Source organism: Lissotriton helveticus, chromosome 8 (assembly GCF_964261635.1).
Source record: "Lissotriton helveticus chromosome 8, aLisHel1.1, whole genome shotgun sequence".
In the NCBI taxonomy this organism is placed as follows: Eukaryota; Metazoa; Chordata; class Amphibia; order Caudata; family Salamandridae; genus Lissotriton; species Lissotriton helveticus.
This window is the reverse complement of record NC_136069.1, coordinates 211,752,095-211,772,818: the sequence shown is the minus strand read 5'-3', so window position 1 is coordinate 211,772,818 and position 20,724 is coordinate 211,752,095. Positions and strand designations below refer to the sequence as shown.

Here is a 20,724-nt window from a genome sequence, read left to right as displayed (position 1 = left end):
GCATGTTGGTTACTGTAGAACATTTGACAGGAGTTGACAATTCATGGATGGATACAGTCAGCAGGATGGCAGATGTCCAAGTCAGTCACGAGTTGCAGTTGACCAAAGAACTAGTAGAGGAGTTCTTCCATCAATTGGGCCACCTTGTGTTGAATTTGATAAAAATCCCAGGAGAAAATAATGTGATTCTTTGGAACGAGACAGTGACATTCCAATATGGAGGATAGAGATCGAGGTATTTTGAGGTCAAGCTGGGAGATCCATGCATACACCTTTCTACTATGAATGAATGAATGAAAGGCATTTTTATACCGCGCTAAACTTCGCCCCAAAGGGCATCAAGGCGCACTACAGACAGACAAAGAGATCTAAAACTCCAAACGCCAGGACCAAAGGCCATCAGGAAAGCAAAAACCTAATATGCCCGAGAGAAAAGCCAGGTCTTAAGTAACTTTTTGAATATTGTTAAGGATGGTTGGCTGGAACGCTCAAGGGGGAGGAGGTTCCACAATTTGGGTGCCAGGATGGAAAAAGCTCTGCCTCCCCACATGACCTTGGTGAACCTAGGAACCACCAGCCTGTTCTTTACAGATGAACGAAGAGTTCTGATAGGGGTGTAAGCACACAGAAGAGATCTAATGCTTTCAGATCCCGAGCCATGGATGGCACCATGGGCCAAACAGAGAATTTTATAAGTGATCCTAGATGGAATTGGAAGCCAATGAAGATCCCTTCTGGCCGTTGTTGCAGATGCTCTCCTAGGGAGACTTGGCACCAATCTGGCTGCCGCATTTTGTACCATTTGGAGGCGGTGGATTGAACCTTTATTGATGCCACCATAAAGGGCATTGCAATAATCTAGCCTCGATAGTACTAAGCCAGCTGTGGCTTGTTTCCGAGCTGCCAACGATAGATAAGGAGCAATTTTCTTTAGAATTCTGATGGTGCCACAGCAAGTTGACACTGTCCTATTTACCTGAGGGTCGAAAGAGAGGGTAGGATCAATTTGTACTCCAAGATTCTTAGCAATAGGAGTAGGGGTTGGGCAATCTCCAAGGGACGTAGGCCACCATTCCTTCGACCATAGATCTTTGCTCCCTCCGAAGACCATAACTTCGGTTTTCTCGCCGTTTAATTTTAGAAAATTACACGTCATCCATTTGGAGACTGCCTCCATACAGGTTCTGAATTTGGAAGCAATCTCACAGACTGGCTGGGTGATAGATACCAAGATCTGTGTGTCATCAGCGTATGATAGCACATCCAGGCCAAGTGATCTCACCACCTGTGCAAGTGGGGTAACATATATATTAAATAAAAGCGGGCTCAACGACAACGAGGAGCCCTGAGGAACCCCACATTGCACCTTTTGGGGATCGGAGAGGAAGTTGCCCATTTTTACTCTCTGTTCCCTATGATGGAGAAAGGAGGAGAGCAGACTTAGGGTAGAGCCTCCTAATCCGATGTCCTTGAGCCAGGAAATCAGAATTGACGGGGACAAGGTGTCAAAAGCTGCTGTGCGATCTAGTAACTATGCTATAAGATCAAGGCACAACCCTGCAAGCTGATTCTTTGGCTACAGCAAGGGCTCATTAGTAATGGTTCACCAGTCCCTCTGTCAAAAGCACCTTTCATTATCCCAATGAGTTGACATCTACTTCTTTCCAGAGAGAGAGAGGGGGGCCAGATTCACTACAATCAAGGGTGTCTCAATTGAACAGTGTCATTCCTGAATACTCGGGAATTTTCCTGACTAGATATTGCTCGAGATTGTCAAGCTAGAACACCCCCAATGATTGAAACTTGTCAAGCTATGCTGAATAGTTCTGCATCTGGTACCACTCCAGAGATTTGCATCCAGTAACTTCAGAGCTACATCAGATTCTACTGTACTTGTTGGAGCTGGTTAGGTCTGGACTCAAGTATTAGGGTTTATCTAGCAAATGGAACTTTAGTTCCCAAGACACGGCCTTGGCACATCCGGCACAGAGTTATGTTTTAATATTGCACCGGCACCGAGTTCTGTTTTAATAATGAACCGGCACAATCACTCGCCCGCATTAGTGGTATACTCACGGCATGATTATCTACACAAGAGAAGATACAGAGCCTGCCGTTTTTAACTGTTGTTTAACTCCTAAGACACTCGGCACGAACGGCACAGAGTCAGTTTTCTAACGAAAACAGCACAGTCACTCGCGTGAGCCATAGTGGTAAGCCCATCGCCACTTCTCCTGATGTTATAAGACATGCATGCCGGTCTTAGACCACTCATGACCAGATGCACATCCTACACAAGGGTCATGCGGCGCACAAGCGTGCCTGTAACTATCAATCGTAATTGTTAAGCATGTCCATAGCTCACCAATCGACGCATGAGTCACTGCATAATAATAATAAACCGTAGCTCACTCCCTGCTCTGTGGCCAAAAACAAAGTTTTCATTACAGGAACCACAACGACCATTGAGCACGCGCACAGCTCTCACAACTGGCTATTTACTAGGGCAATTTAATTCACACAAGTCACTGTAAAATAAACAAACACCCAAGCCTAATCATTTCTGGGTGACACAATAACAGCCATCCATCAGTATGATAAAAAAAAACTGTTGCACTGAGACCTGATCCCTTATTCCTTTAGGCGATCACCAAGGCTGCTCCACCCCACATCATCTTCCCACCGGCTGGTGTCGAGGATACAAATAAAGAATTAAGGTATGCATAGTCCTATACACATCAGCCAGGATGACATTCATTACTTCAATTAAGTTGAGGCCTGAGTTCTACCTTATATATTGTTTTTCGAAAGATTGCGTCAATCACGCCGCTTGAGTTTGTCGGCTGACAATCTCCTCCCCAAGTTGAAGAACTGACGAATGATACACCTACTTTCATTGAGGTGAGCGAAAAAGGGTTTTCATAACACCTTTTGGTTTTAACACTGACACACACTAGGCCTTGACCATATTTCATTTACATTCATAGGCTATCCTATCACATTCCAGTCCTGATGAAGACCAGCTATAGATGCACATAAATCAGCGCATCCAACCTAGGGTCGAAACGCCAACGTTTTTTCTATATATCTGTCTGCACAGAGTCCCAACGAAATAAAGAAATAATGTATCCTCCTGAGACTATTGTGATTTACAGTGGATATTTCGGATGTATTGTTTTGTCTATATTTATGATTTACTGTGTATTTGTTTAATCATTTGGAACATTCAGTCACCAGTCACGACTCACTCACTTTATGTATTCTTAGTCCATGCTTTGTTTGTTTTGGATATCTCGCCTAAGGCATTTTGAATTTAATTTGTTAAAAGGCTAAATACTAAAGATTTATCTTTTCTTCCATTGTGGTCAGTGTTCGTTGTTCTGATATATCCTTCATTGGATATATTGTTTCTTTTTATGTATTCAATACGTTTTTCAATTTAATTGTGTCCCCAACAGAACCATTTTGTTGTTTAATTACCCACCCAGGTTCTGAGGGTTACTGGGTTACCCCATTACTTTTAATTACCTCATTTTATTTCATCTTTTCAGTTTTAAACTTTTTTCATCATTCCTACTACTTTTGTTTATTTCTATACCTTTCTTTCCTTTGTCTTTACATCTTTTGATCTTTTTTCCATTTTCCAACCATCTCCATTTCTATTAATAGATCTTAACTTGTCTTTCTTTGCAGATAGTTCTCCTCATCTTTAATTTCCAGTTCTTTCCTGCCTCTTATTTCCATTTTCTTCATCTCCCTACTCTTTCCTTACATCTTTGCCCTTATTTTTCTTGCATCATCCATTGCATCATCCATTCTTTCTGCATCTTCCTCCCCCCCCCATCTCTTCAGTTTCTCCCTCTCACTTCTGCTTTTACTGTCCGTCTCCATTAGTTTACCAGCTTTCCTTTTCTTGGTCAATCTGCCATATCCCTGTTCCTTAGTCCTCTCATGCTGTTCTCTTGCTGGTTATTTCTGAGTTGCACTTGAAGTTTCAAAGTTGAGGTCCATAAAATCTAATTCAATGTGACTACAATGGCCATGGGGAATATCCCCTACACCCTGCCCTCACAGTATCAGTTATGGTGGGTGGTTATCAGCATCTTTGGGTTGAATATACTTGCAAGTCTTTCGGGGTACTGGGTGATACTATCAGGAATGTTTGGACAGTCATGTGATCATAACTGCTTACTTTCAAAGATCTCATTTGCAAGGAAGTATTTTTTTTCTAATTCAAGCACGGTAGACCACACCCCTCAATTTTTACCAGGCTCTATTAAACAACTTACTCCACTTTTACTTCCGACCACTCTATGGAATAAACCTACTGGTGTCGCCACATTGGGATGACAGCATCATATTAACACCTAAAAGAAACCCTTTAGTGCCGACTAAAACAATATAGAAAAATCTGGTGCACCATCTTCCTGTTTCGCTACACTATTCAGAAGTGATTGTGTTTTATAAGGAAGGTGCTCTGCCCCATGATAATCAGTGTGACTCATATACATCTCCATATACTACACCATTTGAGACACCACAACAGTACTCCTGAACATTCCTCATATAATGTATTCTATTACTCCACCAAATTAAGAGTAGTCCGGATGCCTCATGCCTCTTGCTAGCTGGCCCGGTTGTCTTTGTTTTTTAAATATCTTTTTTTATTTAGCAATTTTCAGTGGAATCACATTGCAAAATTAACATTAAAAACAGTGGTGTGGAGGACACAGATTGCAGTAAATCATAGTGCAGTAAATCATAGTACAGTAAGTTCCCATGCAATAGGTAGTACATGGGTGTCAGACTTACAATGCCGACCAGCATATTCTCCCACTCGCCCCTCTATTGCCACAGTCTTATGAACTGGCCCCTCCGCTCCGGGGGTCCTCTTATTCTCATTTGCTCAGGGGTCTGGTGTACCGTTCTGATCATCATTTACAAGATCACACTCCTAATATTTGATCCACCGGCCACATATTTTATGAAACTTTCAGGAGAAGCCCCTACTGGCATAGGTTACCTTCTCTGCCACCATGTAATGGTCTATACCACTTTTCCATTCTTAAATTGTCTGAACTTCTGCCACCCCCACGCCACATCCCGTTTTGCAATCACTAGAGAGGGTGGTCACTTGGAATATCTATATCGTTTTGGATACCAAATAGGACATGTGTGGGTTCAGCAAGAAGCACAACCTCCAGGACCTTACAGCATTCAACCAGGATCGCGTTCCAGTACCCGAGGACAAGGGGCAACCGCATAATGTGTGCTTGAAATCTCCTCTATCATTGGACCGAAGGCATGGAGAAGATTGTGCTCTACCCGTTGTGTGTAGTTTACCCTGTCATTGTACACCCTAGGTAGGATTATGTATTGGATTAGACGCAACCAAAACTTGAGTGACGTCCCTGGGATGCACGAGTTCCCAGTCAATGTCTCCCAGTTTACCCACATCTCTCACCCAGTGGTCCCTAAGGTTGCGAATATTGTTGGGCATATTGTTATTCAATGTAGATAAGTGAGAAATGGCCTCCTTAGTGAGTTCCTCTTGCAGCTGTCTCCCCTCTAATGAGAGGTATTCCGGGATCTCAGTGCAGTTAGGCCCTCAGCGATGGAAGCATGTCTTCGTTGCACATATTTAAAAAAAACTAGGACTTATTCAAGTTACTCTGAACAAAAAGTTGTCAGGTATTTAAATTCCCCATTCTCAGAATATGCCCAATAGTGGAGATTCCAATTAAATCCAATGCCCCAAAGCCCTGTAATTTGCTAATCTCCCATAGCTGTGTCCACTTCCAAAGTGGTGGTGCCCTCGTGATTTTCTGGGCTCATCCAATCTTCCATGTTGCCCTTTCCCACACCGTCACCGAGAGCAGGCTTAATGTGCCTCTACCTCCATAAAGCTGGTCCGGCTGTCTTGTTTATCACCTTTCTTCAAGTCAGTTTCTACAATATCCGTGCATACGTGCCATTCTTGCAGACCTGCTCTACTGCCCTTTACCCCATTGTGCACGTTCTTACTCTAAAGATAACAGGATTCATGCATGCGGTTTCCAACTTCAGGAATCCCTGTGCTGCTACATGCCAACCACTACTAATTCAAGAGGGGTCTTTCTGCCCAATTTCTAATTGCCACAGTTTTCTTATATTTTTAGCTTACTCTTTCTATTATTCATGCGAAAGCCTCGCCAAACAAAGCCCCTTCACCCCCCCCATCTAAAGCTTAGTAAGTTAATGCAAAGAGAAACAATATTGCCAATTTTTGTAGGTTTTTATTCTGCAAGTGCTGTACAGAACATCTTAGATGTTCAGTGGAAAAACTATTCCTAGTTTTTCAAGATACGTATTTGTGCTTTAACACATGGTTGAACTGAATCTTAAGCAGTTCTAATTTTACATGCCTTTTCAATAACATGAAAGTAAGATCAAAGATCTAATTTACAGTAATTCCATTTAACCAAAATTTCCTTTAAAACAGGATTAAATAATAAGTTTACCAAAACACGACCACATTTAGAATGGTATGCACCAATCCCAAAGCAGCACCAGAACACTGTTAAGTATGCATAGTTTACAGTTCAAGTGAAGGAAGTACATTTCAGCCTATGATGGACACACTGATAGGAGTTCACCACAAAAATACCAAAAATTTCCATCTAATAACACTTGCTGTAATTTGTTCCTCTGCAATTGGTGCCATACATAATTCCACTCAATGATTAGTGGAGGAAAACGAAAACAAAAAAAAGGAAACAAAAAAAAGGAAAAAAGTTCTTTTAAGAGTCTCACATTTGAGAGTTTTACAATTGGTCACAACGTAATGCTTTACCATTTTTGACTGAACATGTTTCAACAAAGCATGCCATAGAGAATAGAACCTCGCTTTTGGTAATTGATTTAACCAAAACTTCCTTTAAAACAGGATTAAATATTCAATTCCGATATGGAAAAAATATACTGCACTCCCACAAGGCATGGGGTGGGCAGAACTACGCAGCTGGATCTCTCCCTTCTGCTCTTTGAATGGATATGTGATGTTAGGATGGAACAGCCGGGTATGCAGGCAGCCGAGGGCATCTGCAAGATAACATTTAATCATCAATTAAAATAGTTAATGAAATCAGGGTAGAATGCCCTTGTGATGCATAACTTGCTAACATACATTAGTTCTAAAATAATCAAAGTCCGTGTTAAAAACAATTTCTACTGAAAGGGTAGAAACGGGTAAAATGAAGGTGGTAGGAAAGGCCCATTAACGTGCCATTAAAAGTTTAGAAATAAAATACAGTTCTATATAAAAAAAATATTTAAAAAACACATGGCCCAAGAGTGCTAGAAAGCTTTACGAAAGTTACAGCAGAAAAGTAATAAAAACTATATAAATACACATTCAGATACACATGCTTATCTAGGACAATGTAGGTTCCCCAAACTTTTTCAACCCCTGGCTCCCTTGACCCATTACCTGTGGCCCCCAACTGTTACTTTTATTGGAGGGCGGGGGGGGGGGATGTGTGCCAGGCCTTGGGAGTACTTGCATTTTTCTCCCTGAAAATAATTGGGCTGGAGCTAACGAAGGTATTATAATCATATAGGCACACTGTTTCGCATTACTAAGATGGCATAAAAGATACCTAGAAACACTTCTTTGCCCATTACTTTTTTAGAGTACCCTCTCAAACTTTATCCCACTAACAGTGCTAGATGCCACCCCTATGCATGTAGGCCCATTGCCAAAGTGTTTCTGCGCTTGAAGATTATTTGCATGCGCTTCCATTTCTACCCATGTCATACACGCCAACATAGCTGTCTCAGCAGGGTGACTCCTGATTTTTTTAAACCACATACAGCTTTATTTTTGCTGTCTCCTCCCTAAAATTGCCTTCAAATCAATGCAAGTAAAATAAATACCTCAGATTTATTTATTTATTTTAAACGTCCCTCTTTCTTGCTTTCAAATGTTGGCATTAAGCTGTGTATGGTATTTTACTTCCCTGTGCTCATGGAGAGAGCAGGCATGTCTGGAAATGTGGGTGTACTGAAAGAAATGTGTACTGGTAGTACCGATGATTCAAGTACAAATTTCAATACTTAATACTTAGGGTTTTTAATAAACAGGACAACTTAACTTTCCCGATAACTTGCATTGGTGTAAAATGCATTTGGGAAAAAATGAAACTATTACAGAGTCTAATAAAATAAATCAGGCATCTTCCGCTTACTTTGGGAGTGCTGGAACATGGGGATCCAGTGAAATATGGAGGTCATCTCCCTCGACATGCCCTTAATTAAACACTACGTTTACAGCTTTAGGCAGGTCACTTACAAATCATCGCCAACATGCATTTAAGTCTAATTAGTTTAACTGAAACCAACAGACCCTTCAACATTAAATGCATTAAAGTGCTTGGTGCGCGGCTCCCCTTGCTTGGTTTGACAGCTCCCCAGGGAGCCATGGCGCACAGTTTTGAGAACTACTGAAAAGGAATAACAAAATGAAAATTTAGAAAAGGGAGAAGAAAGCAAACCAGTTCCCTCATTAAATCATCATACAATGGATGTCCTCTGACATAAGGGTTTAAACAATTTAACAAAGAAAGCAGTGGATAAGTTTGAAAGACCGCCAAGTCACTGTAAGAATTTAAGGATTTAAGTGTATGCAAGAGAATAAGCAGAGACTGTTGTGTACAGGGACTACAACAAAAGACTGTAGGAGAAATAATGAAGGGGAGCAATAAGGCTAAAGATCAAAGAGTAGGGATTACAAATTAAACTAGGGTTGTCAGACGTATGTGCAGCAAAAAAAAGCCTGAAGACGTTCGAATGAAGTGAAGTCTATATCACTGAAAGGGAGAGGAAGAACTTGGAAACATCACTTGTTATTATTGAATTAAACTGTGTAACAGTACAAAAATGATTATTCAAGAAGGAGGAAGCAACAATCTTCCTCTAATGATAGTCTCAGATACTTCATAAGAGTATGCAAATAGCAGCTTTCCATTAACACATGATGAAGTTATTTTTACCATCAACATTTAGGTCTGTTTGTCTAGGTTAAATAGAAGGTAAACTAGTATAGACAAAGGCAACAGGTGTCACTATTAGAGGGAACACCAAGACTAAAGTCAAGACTAAAAGTACAAAGAATACATGTGTAGAGGGTCGATAAGCAAACACCACTTGTGCACACAGGAGATGGGCATACATGCTCATCAAGACAACACTACAGACCAATGCAAACAGATAATTACAAATTAATTAATTTTGTGGTGTCATTAAAAGCAAATGAAAGGAACTAAACTGAATTAGAGCGGACAGTCCATCCCCTCAAATCTGTAAAGTACTGTCAGCTATACTGGAAATCGAAAAGGACTATACGATAGAAGCATATTTGTTTTTACATGGTGCAACTACTACAAATACAGTACTCAAGTTGGTTGTTTTCTTTAAGGATTGCTATACTATGAAGCAAGCTGCATTTCTTATTTCAGTTCTTCATGAGTTTACTTACTAGATATTTTAGTGGGTCAATATATCTGTCACTCAACGTCCCATTATTTCCTATGAAACTAACCAGCTTTTTACCTAACCAGTTTTTGTAGAATTGTAATTAGGAGAACAGTTACTTGCTACAAAGTGCAGCAGTCTTAAAAAGAAAAAATAAACATCTTTCTGAACTAAGGTGAATCTGCAGGTCCTTTGAATTCCAGTCCCCTCATTATGCTCAGAGATGGGCTGAAACTTCTGGACATTTTGAATTACGCCATTCTGTTGGAGTGACTGCGTAATCTCTCCAGTTAAACGTGCTGCACTTCTAATTCTCAATCATCTGAGATTAAGAAACACGCAAGCTATCACTGATTGGCTGATGGACGCTTGCAGCCTAAACTAAGTTTATAAAGGACTGAAAATACTGGTCCTTGAAAAGAAAAAAGCGATCTAACATCTTTGAACAATGGTTAGAATTGAACCTCAGTGTTTCATACTATGTCCAATAAATCAAGCCGTGCCAAAGGCTATAGGTCTCGTGTTGGCTGCAAGCCTTTTGGCTTAGTCAATGCTGGTTTTGTTATGGGTTTTTGTAAACCTTTGTCAAGGGAACTGCTGGGCCTGCAACAATATACAGGGGAAAAAACAAATTTAAAAAAAACAAAATGTATTTTGGTGTAAAGCAGTCGTGCCCGTCCCCGGGTTGTGGGGGTGGGGGTGTGTGTGTGTGTGTGTACACACAAAACCACTGAAATTCACCAGTTTTCTCAAGTAACTACCTCCTGCTTTAAAGTAACTAGAACATGCTCCCCCCACTGAGCGCAGTGTTGTCATCAATGATGTCATTTTCGATGTTGCAGTGATAGGACCTGTTCTGCAACATTTTGATGAGTTTTGTAATATGCATAAATAGTGCAAGGCAAGGGCATGAGTTATTACTTGAGATCACTATAACTGGTGAATTTCAGGAGTTTTGTTAGGTGAAAATGTTATAACATACTGTTTTTAACTAACTAGAATGCTCCTTAAACGGTTGTTAAAGAAAAAAAATCATAGAAATGAATTGAAAAAAACTGAGTAAGATGTCTATTGACTGTGGCCAGGCCTGTGCTCAACGTCCACTGTGCACTGCCTTTTGGCCATGCACGGGGTTTAGTTGGGAGTAATGTACTAAAACCCGATGGACTCTCACAGCAGAGTAGGTTACAATATAAAGGGTGTATTTTTAATTGAGACAAACATACTTTGTTAAATATTTCAATGTGGGAGTTTGTCAACTCACCAATAAATCTGCTGACCCATTGACAAAGTGATTGGTCTAAATTAAATAAAAATAAAGTTTTTTTGTAAAAAAAAATAAAAAAACTTCCCTCAGAGCAGAGGTCTTCAAACTTTTTGATGCAGAGACCCCCATGTCAAACATTTCAAGAACTTGGTACTCATTATCGACAACTATTGACAACCATAAACTCCACCAATTCCCACAGCCAATAATTTTGACACTAGGGAAATTCATTAAACAGCATTTAGCAAACCAAAGGTCAATGAGCGTGGGGGCATGGTCAAAGGTGTGGCTAAAAACAAAGGGCCTCATTTATGAAGCATTGGCGTAGGGCAGCACCACAAGGCTTCTTGCTGCGCTGTCCTACTCCACTGTGAAAGGGCAGGAATAAACCTTATTTATGAAATATGGTGTGTTTTTGTCCTTTCCCCCTGCATTGGCACACAAATTTCTGCCTAGCACCAACATATATGTATAATCAATAGGAGGGGGGAGTCAAGAGTATGAATCCTTTCAGTCTCCGTTGTGATATCTCATAATCAGGGGGGGGGGGGAAGGATCACTAGTCCTGCTTGAACCAAGGTTTTGCAGGTCGGTAAGTAGGTATCTTCCAAAAAAGACCCTCATACACGTGTATGTTGGAATAATCTCGTAGCGGTATATAATGTGTCCCCGCTTTTGTTTACACGTGCGTGCGTAATCATCGGGTCGTTTCTTTGTTGTGTGTGTGCACCCTCCACCAGGAGGTTTTACCTTTGGTTTAAGGCAGTAGTGATCATCGATAAGTGGTGATTTAAAAAAAGTCCGGACAGCCAGAGAAGGAAGTTTTAATGATTCTGGATTCGGACAATTAATAAGATAATTCGTGCAGCTTTAGAATGAGTTAGGGTTTCGAGCGCACTTCATTCGTGAGTTAAAAAGGTCAACATGTTTCAGCCTTGAGTTGCCAACAGGTCAATAGGCTTTCGTCAGGACCATTAGGGGTGAAAAACGTGAAAAAATGTGTGAAGAATAAAGAATAGGTGAATTGTAACCTGATTCTTCAGGGAGTAGAAGGCATCATTGTACCTGTAAAATAAACAGACATACATACAACATGTAGGGAGATGGGGTAGGGAAAACACAGTTATGTAGAAAGGTACATTCACGAAATCAAATGATTTCGAAAAGTAACTAGAAAATGGCAATGCTTTTCAATGAACCACACTCATTTCTGGCGTCAACTCTCCCATTATCATGCTACGGCGGAGGGAGGTGATTCAAGCTATACTGTAGTGCTGTGCCCATAGTTCTACAATTCGCTGTGACTTAGTTTGATGCGTGGTCTAAGGTGGAATAACGTGGTGGTATTCGGAAAATGCCTCGTGAATTGCGTTTATTACGCTGCACACAACCAGTGATCAGGTGTCAATTCACTTTGATGCGTGTTTTATATTGTTTTTCATTAAGCAATTGTGATCATAATTGTTACAATGGCGCTTATCTACAAGTGCTATTATTAGTGATAGTTGTTACTATGTTCTGCGATATTATGCGAAATTTATGTCTGCTGAGCCGCTTTTAAGTAAGCTCCTGGACGTAATGGCGCGATGTACTTATGAGAACTGCATATTTAAAAAGGTCGGGCATTGAAGTTCTATCTGCGTACCTCTACAATGTGGAAGAAGTACTTCCTCGGGGATACGGCAGGAAAGAGAGAGGCCTCACTGCAGAGAGTCAAAAAAACGGGGTAGCAGTTTTAAATGAGTTATGATACTTGCGGTTGCGCTTTTAAGCGAAGACGCGGTGTTGCCTGATACCTCCGGTCCTTCTTCTCAGTCCTGGCAGCTTGTGCTGTCTCTGCCAAAGATAGCCCGGAAATGCGCGAGCATTCATTTCCGGGTAGATTAGTACTCCAAACCTTGATAGAGATGGATGAAATACTATTGTACAAGTTACGTTTTGCGCGTGTGGATTTAATTTAGTATGTAATCTAAAGCCTCATTTAATTTAACGTCTGGAGACCTGTAATTTTAGAAATTAGAATTTATGGGCTCAGAGACTCAAAAATCGCAAGGATATTATCGAGCACTTTTCTGGTAACCACTCATGGCAAGAGAGGCAAGGCTACAATTGGAATTATGGGATAAATTCTCATTTATGAAAAATCGACATATTTAGTCAACATAAGAATGGATCTTGTTCAGGGGCATAAGCCTGATGTTATAGACCATCTTGGTTTACATCACGTTTTTGTGTAGAGCACATATATGTATAGAGTTCATACTTGGTAGTGATAGAGTTAAGGAAGTGATGTTCTATTATGGGGTTATCTGTTAAGAGATAACCAAGGAATGGAGTCGTTGAGGCCCTGGGTATCGGTTTTGAGTCTATGGACCCAACGTTGCTCCTTTTCAAAAAGGATTTTTGCCGCATTTCTGTCCACTGTTTCCAGGGTCTCTAGGATTACCCAGTGAAGGTCGTCAACTGTGTGTCCTTGTTCTTTGTAGTGGGTTGACATCTTGGTAGTAGTTTTCTTGCAATTGACATTTCTCCGGTGCTCGCAGAGTCGTTGTTTTGCCTTACGGCACGTCATCCCTATGTACCGCATCTGACAGGGACAGGTGATCATATAAATGACGTGACTTGTGTTGCAGTTAGTGTGGCGTCTTAACTTCCAAATGAAGTTTGGGAGTAACTGCAATTCTTTAGTGGGTTCTGTAGTTGCACATGCGGTACATGTCCCGCATGGATAATGTCCGGTTACTGGGGTAGTATTCCATAATCCTGGTTGCTCTTTCTTTTTCTTTGGTGGTGGCCTGGTGTGGACCAATAGGTCCTTGATGTTCCTACTTCTCCTATTGGCAAATCTTGGTTTTGGCCAGGTCAGGGTATTGGATGTTATGATTTTCCAGTTCCGGTTGATTATTTTCTTAACTTGGTTCGTGATAGGACTGTAGGTAGTGACGCAAGTAGTCCTGTCATCATTAGGTTTTGGATGAGTTTCAAGTAGAGACTCTCTTGGTTGGTTGCGAGCACGTTTTTTGCAATAATTGATTACCTTTCTGGGGTAGTTTCGGACTGTGAGCTTTTCACACAAATCAGTGGCTTGGATCCTGTAGTCTGCCACGGAGCTGCAATTCCTCCTCAAAAGCAGGAATTGACTGTACGGGAGGTTCTCTTAATGGCCGGGGATGGAAGCTATTAAAAGACAGACTATTTTTTGCTGTAGGTTTAAAAAAGTTTTTGTTTGTAATGTATTTCCCTCTGAGAAAATGGTAATGTCCAAAAAGTCCAGACTTTTTTCGTTGGCTGTGTATGTGAACTTTAGGCATTCGTCTTGGCTGTTCAGCCAAACGTGAAAATCTTTTAGGGATGTAGTGTCTCCCTGCCAGATTAGCAGAATGCCGTCAATATACCTCTTCCAAAAGAGTATATGATGATTGAAAGGGTTGTTTTCATTGTGTACATAGGCCTGCTCAAAGGTGCTGACATACAGACCAGCTACGCTCGGCGCGAAAGTACTTCCCATTGACGTTCCATCTCGCTGGAGGAAGAGGTTATCTTTGTACTGGAAAAAGTTTTCCGTAAGGGCCAGTCTGCAACACTCTAGTACGAAGTGCCTTGGAGTTTTGTAAGGCCAGTCAGTACTAAAGAGTATTGTTTCTAAGGTCTCTAGTGTTTTCTGTTGTGGCAGGCTGGTATAGAGGCTCTCGACGTCTAACCCTACTAAGAGCATGGTGTTCTCCGTGTACTCAAAATTGAGTAGCATGTTGATAAGATCTCGTGTCTCTTAAGTAGGTAGGTGTTATTTGGACCAATGGTCTCCAGTATTGGTCTGCGAATTCAGAGAGGGGCTCTAGGATAGAATTAATTTCAGAGACAATTGGTCTTCCTGGTGGTGGCATTCTGCCTTTATGTATCTTAGGCAGAGAGTAAAAGTACGGTATTACTGGTGCTTTTGTTTCCAGATAGTCAGCTTCTTTTTTAGACAGCCAATTGTTGGCTTCCGCTTCTTCAACCATTAGGGCTATGGTTCTTTGTAAGCGTGCTGTAGGGTCTGTTGTCAGTACTTGGTAGAATTTGGTGTCTGCCAATAGGTCCATGCATTGTCTGTCGTATCCTTCTGTTGTTAGTAAGACTATACCCCCACCTTTGTCTGCTGGTTTTATGACAATATCTTTATTGTTTCTAAGATCTGTGAGAGCAAGATTTTCTGCCTTGGTTAGATTTTGGAAAGGTTTCGGAAGTTGTTGATTTAGTTCGTCCACTTCCTTCATTATAGCTTGTTCGAAAGTGCTTATTTCGATGGGTACCTGCGAATTGAGAGGGCAAAAAGTGGATTTATTTCTCAGAGTAGTGTCTCCTTCTTGAGGTAGTCGTTGGTCATTCTTGAAGAAAGCTTTGAGTTTCAAAGTGCGGCAAAAGTCTGGCAATTCGCATTTCATCTTAAAAATGTCTGTTTTGGGGGTAGGAACAAAGCCTAAGCCTTTATTTAGGACGCTTTCTTGGTCTTTAGTTAGTGTTAATTCTGTCAAGTTCACGATGAGGTCGTTGGACCTTGCCCCGTCTTGGCCTTGGTGACGCTTCTGGTTTGGACCGGTCTTGTCTGGTCGGACCAGGTTACTCCTTTTTGCCTGGACCTGCGGTTGCCCTGGCCATTCCCTAAAAAAGGAAGGCTTTGTTGGTAATTCTGAACGTCTTGCGGTTGCATTTGGTGATTCATGGGTACTTGGAAATAGGGGTTAGGCCACCCTTGGAATTGTGGGTTGAATGGATGGATTGGCATTCCTTGTCCATTGTTCTGGAAGTATGGAGGGCGCCAGAAATTGCTATGGCCTCTCCTCTGTCCTCTCCTATTTCTGTAGTTTCCTCTGCCGCGGTTGGTTGTTTCATCCCCGCTCTGAGCTGCACTGTCGTTTGATGACACACTGTTGGAGTCGTAATTTGAAGCATTGTCATTAGGTTTGAAATCTTTACTACTGTACGGATGAATACGTTCTAATGAAAACCTTTTCAGTTCTTTTGCAAGTTTTTGCAGCTTTGTTTGGGTCAAGTATTCCTGGCTTTCTTTCATCTCTTTATTGATTTCATCTAGACGGGTTTTATAGATGGTTATGTTCACCGTGTTATTTAGTTTGGTCTCCAAGATCTCAATCTTGACTGCGAGTTCGTCCGTTAGTCTGGTGGCTGTTTTAATTATTAGTACTAAATAGTCTCTTGTACATTTCCATGCTATAAACGACCAGTCTTTACGAAAGGCTAGGTCTTTTAGGAAGATCCGCGGGGCATTTGTTACCCACAATCCTCTGGGGGCGGCATTGACCCGAAGATATTCGATTATTATCCCATGTACAGCCGTGCGTACTTGTTCTTTTTTCACTTCACTTAGCTCGTCCCATTCTGCCGTAGAAGACAGAGTCTGGTTGAGGTCACCTTCCATGAGTAGCGGTGGTCTTGCGAGAATTTCATCTATGTCCTCAGTGGAATAGCTGAGTCCAAAGCTGCCTGCCATGGCGGGAGTGCCGTATTGGGCAGGGTGTTATCAGAAGGTTCTTTTCTTAAAAGAAATCTCCCACAGCTGTGCGCTGCTAGACACGCATAATCAATAGGAGGGGGGGGAGTCAGAGTATGAATCCTTTCAGTCTCCGTTGTGATATCTCATAATCAGGGGGGTGGGGGGGAAAGGATCACTAGTCCTGCTTGAACCAAGGTTTTGCAGGTCGGTAAGTAGGTATCTCCCAAAAAAGACCCTCATACACGTGTACCCGGAAATGAATGCTTGCGCATTTCCGGGCGATCTTTGGCAGAGACAGCACAAGCTGCCAGGACTGAGAAGAAGGACCGGAGGTATCAGGCAACACCGCGTCTTCGCTTAAAAGCGCAACCGCAAGTATCATAACTCATTTAAAACTGCTACCCCGTTTTTTTGACTCTCTGCAGTGAGGCCGCTCTCTTTCCTGCCGTATCCCCGAGGAAGTACTTCTTCCACATTGTAGAGGTACGCAGATAGAACTTCAATGCCCGACCTTTTTAAATAAGTACATCGCGCCATTACGTCCAGGAGCTTACTTAAAAGCGGCTCAGCAGACATAAATTTCGCATAATAATATCGCAGAACATAGTAACAACTATCACTAATAATAGCACTTGTAGATGAGCGCCATTGTAACAATTACGATCACAATTGCTTAATGAAAAACGATATAAAACACGCATCAAAGTGAATGGACACCGGATCACTGGTTGTGTGCAGCGTAATAAACGCAATTCACGAGGCATTTTCCGAATACCACCACGTTATGCCACCTTAGACTACGCATCAAACTAATTAAGTCACAGCGAATTGTAGAACTATGGGCACAGCACTACAGTATAGCTTGAATCACCTCCCCCCGTCGTAGCATGATAATGGGAGAGTTGACGCCAGAAATGAGTGTGGTTCATTGAAAAGCATTGCCATTTTCTAGTTACTTTTCGAAATCATTTGATTTTGTGAAAGTACCTTTGTACATAACTATGTTTTCCCTACCCCATCTCCCTACATGTTGTATGTATGTCTGTTTATTTTACAGGTACAATGATGCCTTCTACTCCCTGAAGAATCAGGTTACAATTCACCTATTCTTTATTCTTCACACATTTTTTCACGTTTTTCACCCCTAATGGTCCTGACGAAAGCCTATTGACCTGTTGGCAACTCAAGACTGAAACATGTTGACCTTTTTAACTCACGAATGAAGTGCGCTCGAAACCCTAACTCATTCTAAAGCTGCACGAATTATCTTATTAATTGTCCGAATCCAGAATCATTAAAACTTCCTTCTCTGGCTGTCCGGACTTTTTTTAAATCACCACTTACCTCACCACTTATCGATGATCACTACTGCCTTAAACCAAAGGTAAAACCTCCTGGTGGAGGGTGCACACACAACAAAGAAACGACCCGATGATTAGGCACGCACGTGTAAACAAAAGCGGGGACACATTATATACCGCTACGAGATTATTCCAACATACACGTGTATGAGGGTCTTTTTTGGGAGATACCTACTTACCGACCTGCAAAACCTTAGCACCAACATAGGCAGGATTGTTTTTAAGCATTAAGTGTCAACTTCCCGCACAAAAACAATCCTGAGAGGGGTTTTCCTCTTTCTATGTATGCTGCAAAACGCAGCACACATGGAAAGAGGAAAAAACGAGGACAAATGAAAACATTTCTCCTTGTTACGCCTGCTGTGGGAAGGTTCAAGGTTTTGGAGTGGCCCAGGTTTACATGGTTTTGCAAATCTGGGGCAATGTCAAAATACATGGGTGTTGTGTGGGAATACCAACTTGACACCCATGAAACACCTCCTTGATGCGGAGTAAGGCAACGCAGTGACTTGCCCTCCCTTGCATTCCTCCATATCAACGAGGCCATGCAAAGCCACACAGGGTGACTTTGTGTCGCCTCAGATATGATTGAGTCGCTTGTGCAGCTGGAGCTTCAAAAAAAGTGACTCTCTGGTGGCGCAAGCCTCTCATAAATCAGCCCCAAAATATTTTGTTCACTTTTTTGGTCTTTCACCATCAGGAAGCTAGATCTAAAAGAATGGGTAGGCTAAATAAAAAACAAACATAAAAAGTTGATACTCAGTTGGAAATGCACTATAGTACACTATGAACCCCCTATTTAAATGCACTGCAGAGGTCTGTGTGTAACAAGAGAACCACAGAATTAAATTTGGTTGGTGCACTGGAGAATAGGGACTTGGGTATTTTTAGTGCTTCAAGGTCACCACCTGTGACAGAAAGTACTGTGAATGTGCAAGTAATTATTTTATACTTGCATTGCCATTATAAGATAGTGTGCTACAAACTGTGCAAATAGATTTAGGCTAAAATGGAGTTATTAAAATTTAGAATTTAGTACTACCAGACCAGGGGGGTAACAGGCCCACGCAGCCCCTGCAGTGCGGGGGGGGGGCCTGCAGTGCGGGGGGGGCCCTCGCTCCAGGGGCCCCGCGGGGCCCCCCCTAACTCTCAGCATAGGGAGACGGCTGCAAGCAAGCCTCAGACTTCGCAAATAAAATCGTGCTCAACTTGAGTTAACAGCGCCCACAGCCTGGCCGAGGTCACCCCAGGTCAGTCCCCATAAATTAAATAGTGACGAGCATGCAACGGTGACGGCCTCTTCCAAGCCTCACCCTATCTTTTCATTAACTATGGTGCCATGCGCATGCCTGACTCTGAGCCTCTTAATAAATGCATTACATAGTTGGTGCGCAGTAAGCCCGGGCCGGCTCTTCCTATTTAAATGGTACGTGGAGAAGTGTGGCTCACTGGTTAGAGGAGGCAGACCTGGAAGCAGAGGTCAGCCCGGGACCAGGGTTCAATTCCCGGCTCGGCGGGGTCTTGAGTCCTAAAATGTCCATGGACTCGACAATTCTCGCTTCGGTGCCTACTCGATTCACGGGTTCACACTCTGCGACTCTGGGCAATAGCTTGCTTAATCTCCACAACTGTCCCTCGCGGCGGGATGCCTGGCTTTCACCTTGCGGATACCCTGCCCGGGTTATCTCACAGGGGAATACCAGGACGGGTTCCTTAAGCAAGCGCTTAGAAACCGCTTGGTGATTTGCGCTATATAAATTCCTGTACATTTACATTTACGTGGGCGTGGCGGCGCGCAGTTGTCTGTGCGTCTGCGCAATGCCGTGGTCTTCAGGGCGGGCTGGTGACTAATGCCTCCATTGTCATGGGCATTGTAACTAATAGTGCGTGTTGCCGCTCAACGTCCTGAGGTTGGAGTGGACAGTCTCAGAGAGGTGGGTGGTGGGCAATGGAATCCTTGTAAGGGGCCCTGCCACTACACTGCAGATTTCTTCTGTTCGTTATACTTTCTGCAACTCTTCCCTCAGTACTGGTAAAGTATGTTCACCTTAGTTTGTACCTTCTTCACATTAGACTGTAGTTTGTACAAGTTGGCATGCAGCTCTTTCCACAAAGTTGTATTAAAAATCGGTAACCCATCTGCTATGTGGCTGTGCCTGATCCTAACCCCACCCCCACTTTCACCTTGTTGCGCAAGATGCAGTGATGATTTATATTAAGATTTGATTTTCTAGTATTCATGGAGTAAAGGTTTGGCCGCACATTCATTGGTTTAGCCAGTGCACGAAAAGGAAGAGTGATCAAATCAAACCATATTTGTGGCATTTGTATTTTGGAGTCTGAGACACAGTGAAAGATGCAATTTAAATTTTTCTCTCTACTCTCAATTGCACTGCTCTTCCTATTCCAGTACTTTGGAGAGTGCTGGCTGTGTGTGCTCCTCTAGTCTGGAGGAGTTATACCTTTCTCACTGCAAGTATATAATCCACGCCTAAAACCATTTAATATATAAGGCTAAGGGTGTTAGAGCTCATGAACACAAACTTCTTGTCGCTAATGAGAAACCCAGGACCCCAACCCTTAAAGATCAATATGATTTAAAAGCCATTTTAAAGAGTATTTTTTTAGGTTCTGATTTTATTAATCTGATCAAAAATGCTTGCGTGCGTAGCTCATTTGGTAACATATTCGACTCCTTTGCAGCTGGGTAGGAAACTGCTCTTCCGCCAAATAAGGAAGTGTGGATTTTAGTAATATTCAAGGTGATTTTGCCACCAGAGCAACAACGGAATTAACAGTAAAATCACTTCTTTGTTAACAGTTTTAGACAGTTGGGAGCCATCCAGTCATTAATTAATGCCAGTCAAATTATCTAATAAGGCTGACTTTGTCAACCTTATTAGGACAGACGAGCGGTTTGATGTAATCGGAGATAAGTCATGGAAGCAATATAAATGATTAAGGTGATTTAATGAAAGTACAGAGTAGAAGCTGGTGTTCCCATTAAAGGCTCAGGAGCAACTGGCAGTCAGAGAATACAAGAACACCAAGTTGCATCATGACATCAGCAAAGTTAGAATGTTCTCATTTAA

The 20,724-nt window shown here is 42.0% G+C and overlaps 1 protein-coding gene across 4 annotated transcripts in view; it reads right to left on the bottom strand.

Moving 5' to 3' along the window:
- Positions 1-6,262: 6,262 nt before the first annotated feature.
- Positions 6,263-20,724, bottom strand: part of PATL2 (PAT1 homolog 2) — a 358,628-nt gene continuing 344,166 nt past the window's right edge. For 3 of the 4 annotated variants that reach the window (XM_078655957.1, XM_078655956.1, XM_078655955.1), the window contains one exon: positions 6,907-7,080. In XM_078655957.1, coding sequence (XP_078512083.1) covers positions 7,041-7,080 — 40 coding nt within the window. In that variant the 3' untranslated portion in view covers positions 6,907-7,040. Of the gene's footprint in view, positions 7,081-20,724 lie in introns of all 4 variants that reach the window. The other variant, XM_078655954.1, reaches the window with a different exon arrangement.